Source organism: Apodemus sylvaticus, chromosome 1 (assembly GCF_947179515.1).
Source record: "Apodemus sylvaticus chromosome 1, mApoSyl1.1, whole genome shotgun sequence".
NCBI lineage: Eukaryota > Metazoa > Chordata > Mammalia > Rodentia > Muridae > Apodemus > Apodemus sylvaticus.
In genome coordinates, this window is record NC_067472.1 from 50396446 (window position 1) to 50406334 (window position 9889).

Genomic DNA, 9889 nt, shown 5'->3' on the forward strand with positions numbered 1-9889 from the left:
CATAATCAAACTCTGCGCTTCCTCAAATATGAGAGAAGCTTATAGGAATGTGTAAGGCGTTAGGTGTAGATGAGTGTTGATGCCTAAAAACTCATTCCCCGATTTCCTTTTTCATGCAGACATTCTTGTGCATCTTTGGGCAAACACCAGCTACTCATGCTTTGCTCATTGGAGTGATTGTTCTATATAATCCATGTCAGCCACTCTTTTTGCTTAATATTTTCTTGAATCTCTTTATTTCAGCACGAGTTCCTTTTCCTTCCTGTGCTTAGCGTTGCCCTAACTTGATCGAATTACAAACATCAAGAGTTGAAAGTTTGTGATTTGTGAGCTATATTGAGATTCATGACTTGTATTAGTGAAAAAAACTGAGGTTTTTGTTTTAATATTTTATAATATAAACACAATATTTTAAAATAAATTTATTGGGATTTTAAGCCCTTAGAAGTGTATCTACCTTTTAACAACTATATCCTCTTAGATTTCTTTAACCATTTTAGCATCTCATTTGATAAGCCTAGACAATAATGCCTTATGTAAACCTTAACACACATGACCACTTTAAAATATGCTGGGTGCTATGGATACCACAAGAGCCATATGAAGAACAATATGTGAAAGTGTGTGTATATGTAATTCTGCTTATACGTGAATGAGACATATTATCATGTTTTATTTATCATTTGTTGATGGTGAAATTACCTGATAGCCTAGTTTTCCACAACTAGTTCAAAGAGTGATGATTCCATATTTAAGTAGTTTCATCCATACTAAAAAGCTGTTGATTTTACTCAAATGGATTATCTATGAATAAATGAATGTAAAATTTAATTAAATTTAATATGCAAGTATGGGATTTGAGTGGGAATCAAAAAATAGAGATTAATTCTTTGTCTCATTAAGTTGCAATCATTTCTTTAGTTTAAAGAATGATCATCTTAGTTTATATTTTTAAAATTTCTAGTGAGATGGCAACAGACAACAAGTAAAGTCAAATTAATACCTGACCAGGCAGTGCCTCATCTCTGCTGTTTGCTCTAGAATTCTTAGAAATAAGGATATTGATAATTTTATAAACACTATTTAGCTCTTCATTGACAAATTTTTAATATTTGCAAGACAGAATTAACTCTGCATTTTAAAAACTGGTTCCAGACCCCAAATTCTCTGCTCAGTTACTCACTGTGGTTCTGCTGATGCTACCTTTCTATGAGCTTTCCTTTTCACTAAAAGCAGATAGTGAATGCAGAACCTTACCTTGCTCTTTGAACAAGAGTGATAGTCAGTTATGAACAGAGTTTGCAATGAAAAGTCCTCCCATGGAGTAACACACAGGTATCATCAGAGAGTTTCTTTGACAGGGAATAATCAAAAGGTTCAGAGCTTTCTAAAGCAACACAAAACACAGAAAAAAGACATTCAAACATGTCCATCCATGAATTTACTGTGAACTCCCTGTGTCTTTAGAAGGGTCTCTTATTTCCTCCTTGCCTGTAAAAGAAAGATTATAGCATTGCCTCTCTCATATAACCCACAGAGAGGTATTCGGAGAGTATGAGTGGAGGAAAGCACACAGGAAAGTTTCCTAACTGGTCACTTATCTGAAACTGTTTAATACAGTTTTTGTCTTGGGTATTTTTTCAACCAGGGTTGAAGATTCTCAGAAAATCTCCAGTTCAGAAGAAAACCAGTGTGTATGGGAAAATATTAACACTCAGGTGGCTTAGTGATGACCAGCCATGGTCACCTTGCCATCTTGGTCTTCTAAAGTGATTAACTTTAAAGGGCAGTGCCCGAGAGCTAGCCAGGCATTATGGAGTCATTGAGCTCTCTGGGGCTGTTCCCCCATGAGAGCACCTGTAGATTCTCGTTGCACCTTCATAGTGAAAAACCTAAGTCTCTCTGGGTCTAAGATCAACTGTTTAAAGGTGTTTTTTTTTTATCACATGTTATTTTCTTCTTTTCTCCAGTTAATATTAACTTATAAATACCAATATTTTAGCATAAGTCTTTCACAGTTTGGTCAAGTGTCTGTTCATGTTACCACTACCATGACCATCTTTCATTAACTTTTTCCATGTTCTTGGAGGGTGAGCTATTTTTTTTTTATACAATAGACCTTAAAACACCAAATCTTTTTGTGTATATAACTTTACCTTTGTGACAATGGCCAGCTGTGTTTCCAATCAATGAGACATGTCTATTCCATGATTTGTTTCTCATTAAGTTGCCAATGAACCATTATGGAATTTCTTAATTTGTTTAATAAAAATGAATGAATCAGTCCATGAATAGGAGACTGTGACTCTCACATTTCTAAGTAACCAGAGGAGGAAATCACAAATTGGAAAGGGTGAATTTAATACATAGCTGAGTTAAAGCCAGATATTAGCATGAGTTTGTATTTAGGTTAACATCAACAGGATCATGAGATACAGAAATAAGTATAGCTGTGTGTATAGACTTATAATTATGCATAGTAAATTAATTAAAGACCTTTGTAAAATCTTCATAAAAATCTCTCCAGATAACGTTCATGTGACTACAGTTCAGTAATGCTGAGTGTTCCATAGCTTTTTTTAAAAAAAAGACTTATTTATTTTATGTATATGTGTATGAGTTTTAAGTATATGAATATACTGTCACTATCTTCAGACACACTAAAAGAGGGCATCAGATCCTATTACAAATGGTTGTGAGCCACCATGTGGTTGCTGGGACTTGAACTCAGGACCACTGGAAGAGCAGCCAATGCTCTTATCTGCCAAGTTATCTATCCAGTCCAGATAGATTTTTCTTATCTGCCAGGAGTAGACAGAAATCATCTTTGATTCCTTCTTTAAAAGTAAAAAAAGAAAAAAGATGAGATGATTCACTTGAATAAGAACTTTTAGAAAATAACCCAAGTAGTCTACAAATGGAGTCCACTATTGCTGAGTGAGAATCAAGATTAAAATGCAGCAGCAACGCAAACAATAGCCCCTACCCTTTCAAGCACACTACATTTCTAGAATAAAAACTTATAAAGTTTTATGCTATGTTTATCACTACTTCATTAGTGATAAACATTTTATCATATCTGGACTGAACTTTATTAATTTATTTATTCATTTAGTAAATAAGTATGGAGCATCTACAATGGGTCAAAATTGTATTCAAGTCCAAGTCTGTAGTATGTAGCTAAACAGATCAAGCTAATGCCCTTACTTAGATTTAGATTCCAGCTGAGATGCTGATGAGCACTGTGAAGACAAGGCAGAGTAGAGGGACAGTGAAAATAGGAACAAAAGTGACTGTCTTATAAGCGAGTCATGGAAGACTCCCAACATGGTTTGCATCTGTTGAAGCAAAGAACTGAATGTAGTGAAGGAAATGTCCATGCAGGAACAGCAACCTCAAGTACCCTGGAGTAGGGACATACTTACAGCTGGGAAGAACATAAAGTGGATCAGTGTGAATGGAGTGAGGGGACAGACTGAGAGTGACAAGAGGTGATGCAAATATGTTGATATATGGACATCACTGAGGACTTGCAGAAGCACTTGCAGAGATAATACATGGAAAACATAGGTTGCCAGGACAATTTTAAAGACCTGGATATTGGGGTAGTCACATGCAAAGTGGATAAGTCCTTTGTTTTCACTCTATTTTTATGATACTCAGCATAATTTTCCTTTTGAGTCATATAAAGCAAAAACTAAGTCTCTATAAAATTACCTGGATGCAAAGAAATATCTTTTCATTCAAGATACTTTATCTCTAAACATCTCAGTAAAATACCCAAAATATTCAGTTAAATAAGCACATATTTAAAGCTACATCACTTGAAGCACTTGGACTAGTATGTCAATTGAAGAGAAGTAAGCATAAATTGATATTCTATTACCCCAAAATAAGTTATTTAAAATTTTTGTGGAAAATTAATGGATTTAGGGAGATGGTTCAGTGGGTAAAAAACAAAATGTCATGCAAACATGAAGACCAGAGCTATGAATCTACAGAACCTTTATAAATGTCAGAAGGGTATGGGGACCCACCTATAATTCCAGAATTGGGGAGGCAAAAACAAGAAATCACAAGAGGAAAATGACTAGCTAGACCAGATGATGGGAGAGATCTTGGTTTAATTGAGAGATCTTTCCTCAATCAAAAATTTAAACAGCCAGTCATTGAGAAAGACTTCCATGTCACCCATAGGTCTCTGCACATACAAACAGATTCAGACACACTTAAGCCCACTTGTATTCAAACACATACAAACACATGTGTATGCACATGTGTGTGCAGAGCAAGGATCGATATGCCTTGAAAAGAGAATACTAGCAGGATGCCATTGTACTCTGTGTATGTTTCCACACCCAAATGCCAATGCCCAGGTGTGTCACAGCAGAAACTTCTCAGGGGCTTTTCTTTGCCTCTTTTTTTAGATATGCACTACTAGCAGCATGTAGAAAATGCTTGTACAAATTGTGAATAGTCTGATCCATTAGTGTTTAGACAAACATAACAAATGCATGCTAAACTTCATGTTAGCCATTCTAAAACAGATATTGCATTTACAGCATTGTTTCTATGTTCTAAAAAGCAAACATTTGAAAGGATAAAGGTATTGATTCTTCTACTTAACATCAGTATGTCCTGAAGTCTCACAAGGTACCTAGGAAAGATGTGATAGGCATGGAGATGCATTACAGCGGGACACACAATACTAGACTCAAAATCCTAAGGAGTATTTTGCTTTCTCTACAACTTTCTTGAATGCACTTTTCACCTCCTTGTTCCTCAGGCTGTAGACCACAGGGTTCAGCATGGGGATGACCATGGTATAGAACACAGACACAGTTTTGTCGCTGTCCATGGAGTGGCTGGAGGTGGGTTGTAAGTACATGAAAATAACAGTCCCATAGAAAATGGAGACAGCAGTGAAGTGAGAAACACAGGTGGACATAGCCTTCTGATATCCTGCAGCTGAGCGCATCTTGAAGATTGTGATGAAAATAAATGTGTAGGATATTAAAATCAGAAGGAGTGCAGAACAGATAATGAAGCCTGCTCCATAAATGAGCACCATCTCACTGACATGTCTGTCAGAGCAGGATAGAGTCATGACTGCTGGAACATCACAGAAAAAGTGATGAACTGCATTGGACCCGCAAAACAAAAGCCTGAATGTATCCCCAGTGTGGATGGAGGAATTCAGGAAGCCACCAGCATAGCAGGCCATGGTCAGACATATACACACAGTTGGAGTCATGGTAGTCATATAATGCAGGGGTTTGCACACTGCTGCATAGCGATCATAGGCCATTGCAGCCAAAAGTAAATCTTCTGTAGTGACAAAGGCTGAAAATGAGAACATTTGTGCAATACAAGCATTGTAGGAGACAACTATGTTTTCTACAAGAAGTCCAGCCAAAGCTGTTGGAGCAACAGCTGAGGAGTAAAAGATGTCCACCAGAGATAGGTTAGCGAGGAAACAGTACATGGGAGTGTGGAGTCGAGAGTCCCAGAGAATTAGCACAATCATTCCTAAGTTTCCAACCACATTGGTGAAATAGATAAGGCTGATTATCATAAACAGAGGGGCCCGTAATTCTGGTGCATTCGTTAGTCCTAGGAGGATGAACCCTGTCATCTCGGTCCTGTTCTCCATCAGTGTTATTTGGGAATCAGTATATGCCCTGTAAGAAAAATAAGGAAGGAGTATATCTAATGTAGAGAGATTGAGAAGCTATTGAAATGTCTTCGTTCCACTATCAGGAATTATTTTATTATAATAGAAACTCAAATTTCAACAATTATTAATGCTTAGAACCAGCGAGATGGTGCACTGGCTAAAAGCACTTGCTTCAATCTCAACTGACTTGAGCCAAGTCTTCAGAATACACAGTAAAAGGAGGGAAGTAACACATGCACATTGTCCTCACATATTCTCACAAATGCCATATCGTGCATCACACACTCACACGCACACACTCATCTTAATTATATCAACAGCAATATAATATTAATGCTAATTGTTTGAGGATAGGTCTCAATGTTGATCCCTGGTTAGCATGAAACTTGCTAGGTAGACAAAGCCTGCCTCAAACTCCCTAAGACTTGTCTGCTTCTGTTCCAATTTTCAAGGCATGTTCCACTATATCCATCAATGACTTTTATATATCAACTTCTGAAGGAATTCAGTCAATTGAATGAAGCATTGTCAAAGCTCACCTCTCCGGTTTTTTTTTTCTTTTTTTGTGATTTTTATTATTATTTATTTATTTGATATATTTTTTATTTACATTTCCAATGATTTCCCCTTTTCTGGCTCCCCACTCCCCAAAAGTCCCATAAGCCCTCTTCCCTCCCCCTATTCAACCATCCACCCCTTCCCACTTCCCTGTTCTGTTATCCCCCTATACTGCTACAGTGAGTTTTTCCAAAACCAGGGGCCACTTCTCTGTTCTTCTTGGACATCATTTAATATGTGGATTATATCTTGGGTATTCAAAGTTTCTAGGCTAATATCCACTTATCAGTGAGTGCATACCATGATTAATCTTTTGAGACTGGGTTTCCTCACTTAGTATGATGTTCTCCAGCTCCATCCATTTCTCTAAGAATTTCATGAATTCATTGTTTCTAGTGGCTGAATAGTACTCCATTGTGTATATATACCACATTTTTCTATCCGTTCCTCCATTGAGGGACATCTGGGATCTTTCCAGCTTCTGGCTACTACAAATAGGGCTGCTATGAACATAGTGGAGCATGTGTACTTATTACATGTTGGGGAATCTTATGGGTATATGCTAAGGAGTGGTATAGCAGGGTCTGCTGGAAGTGACAAGCCTAGTTTTCTGAGGAACTGCCAGACTGTTTTCCAGAGTGGTTGTACCAGCTTGCAACCCCACCAGCAGTAGAGGAATGTTCCTCTTTCTCCACATCCTTGCTAAGTATGGCTTCATATTATTCACTTCCTACCCCTTTCAGCAGCTTACCTAGTATTAGGTAGCTAACAAGGCTAGCTCTGGAGAGCTACATGTAAGATTTAACAGTAGAATCATTTTCTGAATATATTATGGGCTGCAACATATAATAAGAATTGGTAAGAATGTCACATGGAATGAGCATGGAAGTATGCTTGCATATGCATATGCATAAAATGTTAGCATTTCTTATTTTCCATGAAGGAACATGATAATTATGAAATTAGGTAATATTTCCACAGCTGTTATGAAGTGCCAAGATTCAGTACACAAACCACTTTCATCCTAATTGCTTTTAATCATATGGTCTTTGAATAAATGAGTGAGATAAGTGAGAAATAGACTATGCCATTTACAGGATTAAAATAGTAAAAATGGCCATCTTGCCAAAAGCAATCTACAGATTCAATGCAATCCCCATTAAAATCCCAACTCAATTCTTCATAGGGTTAGAAAGAGCAATTCTCAAATTCATTTGGAATAACAAAAAACCCAGGATAGCTAAAACTATTCTCAACAGTAATAGAACTTCTAGGGGAATGAGTATCCCGACCTCAAGCAGTACTACAAAGCAATAGTGTAAAAAACTGTATGGTATTTGTACAGTGACATGCATGTAGATCAATGGAATAGAATTGAAGCCCAGAAATGAGCCCACACACCTATGGTCACGTGATCTTTGACAAAGCAGCTACAATCATCCAGTAGGAAAAAAAAAAAGATAGCCTTTTCAACAAATGGTGCTGATTCAACTGGAGGTCAGCATGCAAAAGAATGCAAATTTATCCATTTTTATCTCCTGGTACTAAGCTCAACTCCAAGTGGATCAAGGACCTCCACATAAAACCAGACACAGTTAAACTAATAGAAAAGAAACTGGGGAAGTGTCTTGAGCGCATGGGAAAATTTCCTGAACAGAACACCAATAGCTTATTCTCTAAGATCAAAAATTAACAAATGGGACCTCATATAATTACAAAGTTTCTGTAAGGCAAAGGACACTGTCAATTGGAAAAAAATGGCAACCAACAAATTGGGAAAAGATCTTTTCCAACCCTACATCCGACAGAGGGTTAATATCCAAGATATACAAAGAACTCAAGAAGGTAGACTCCAGAGAGCCAAATAACCCTATTAAAAATGGTGTATAGAGCTAAACAAAGAATTTTCACCGGAGTAATATATCGAATGGATGTGAAGCACCTAAAGAAATGTTCAACATCCTTAGTCATCAGAGAAATGCAAATCAAAACAACCCTGAGATTTCACCTCACACTAGTCAGAATGGCTAAGATTAAAAACTCAGGAGAAAACAAGTGCTGGCAAGGTTGTGGAGAAAGAGGAACAGTCCTCCACTGCTGGTGGGATTGCAAGCTAGTACAACCATTCTGGAAATCAGTCTGGCAGTTCGTAGGAAAACTGGGCATAACACTTCTGGAGGAACCTGCAATACCACTCCTGGGCATATACCCAGAGGATCCCCAGCATGTAACAAGGATACATGCTCCACTATGTTCATAGCAGTCCTATTTATACTAGCCAGAACCTGGAAAGAACCCAGATGTCCCTCAACAGAGAAATGGATACAGAAGATGTGATATATCTACACAATGGAATACTATTAAAAACAATGAATCTATTAAAAACAATGAATTCATGAAATTCTTAGACAAGTGGGTAGAACTGGAGAATGTCATCCTGAGTGAGGTGACCCAATCACAAAAGAACACACATGGTATGCACTCACTGATAAGTGGATATTAGCCCAGAAGCTTGGAATAACCAAGAAACAATTCACATATTAAATGATGCCCAAGAAGAAGGAAGGAGAGGCCCCTGGTCCTTGAAAGTTTCAGTGCAGCAGTGTGGGGAAATACCAGGACAGGGAAGCAGGAAAGGATTGATTTGGGATCAGGGGAAGAGAAGAGAGCTTATGGGACTTTCAGTGAGTGGGGATCCAGGAAAGGGAAAATCATTTGAAATGTAAATAAAGAATATATAGAATAAAAAATAATAAAATCCTATGCCATTTAGGGAAATATTTTCAAAGTAAAAATGGAGGTCAGGCCTTTCGCTTATTTGTGTGTAATCCTTTTTAGATAAAAATATAATCATTTTATGTTACTCTTCTATCTCCAATGTGGAGCTGACACTGGAGAGATAGTTCAGTGTTTAAGAGCACTGAGTCCCCTTCCAAACGACCTAAATGCGAATCCCAGCACCTACATTGCAGCTCATACTTATCTGTGGCTCCAATTCCAAGTGGGCCCAATGTCTTTCCTGGCTTTGACCAGCACTGCTCACATCGACATACATTCATGCAAACTACCCATGTACATAAAAATAAATAAATCTCCAAAAATTGGTCTCTTAATGAAACAGATAACAAATAAAATCAAATTAACACCTGATGAGGCAGTACCTTATCTTTCTGTTTACTTTAGGATTCTTTATAAGCAGGACATTGGTAGTTCATAACCACCATGCAGCTCTCTAGTGACAAATATTTATTATCTGCAAGGCAGATTTAACACTGCATTTTAGAAAAAGATTTAAGTCTTTGAACTCCGTGTTCAAATGGCTCACTGTGGTTCTGCTAATGCTACTTTTGTATGAACTGTACTTTTCACTAAAAACAGATGGTAAATACAGAGCTTACCTTGTTCCTTGAACAAGGGTGACAGTCAGTTCTGAATGATGTGCTTGCAATGAGAAGTCCTTCCAAGGAGTAATAGTCAGGTATCATCAGAAGGGCTCTCTAGCAGGGAATAATCAAAAGGTGCTAAGATTTCCAATGCACCAAAAATCAACCCAAAACATCATAGTAAAAAAAAAAACAGACAAACAAAAAAAACAAAAAACAAAGAAAAAAAACACACTAAAACTGTCGAGCTATAAGATTACTGTGCATTCTT

At 37.3% G+C, this 9889-nt stretch overlaps 1 protein-coding gene across 1 annotated transcript; it reads right to left on the bottom strand.

The window, feature by feature from the left end:
- Positions 1-4714: 4714 nt before the first annotated feature.
- LOC127689570 (olfactory receptor 5B3-like) lies at positions 4715-5656 on the bottom strand. Its single transcript, XM_052189262.1, has one exon. It carries the CDS (start codon positions 5651-5653, stop codon positions 4715-4717), a length of 939 nt encoding a protein of 312 aa, XP_052045222.1. The 5' UTR covers positions 5654-5656.
- Positions 5657-9889: the final 4233 nt, after the last annotated feature.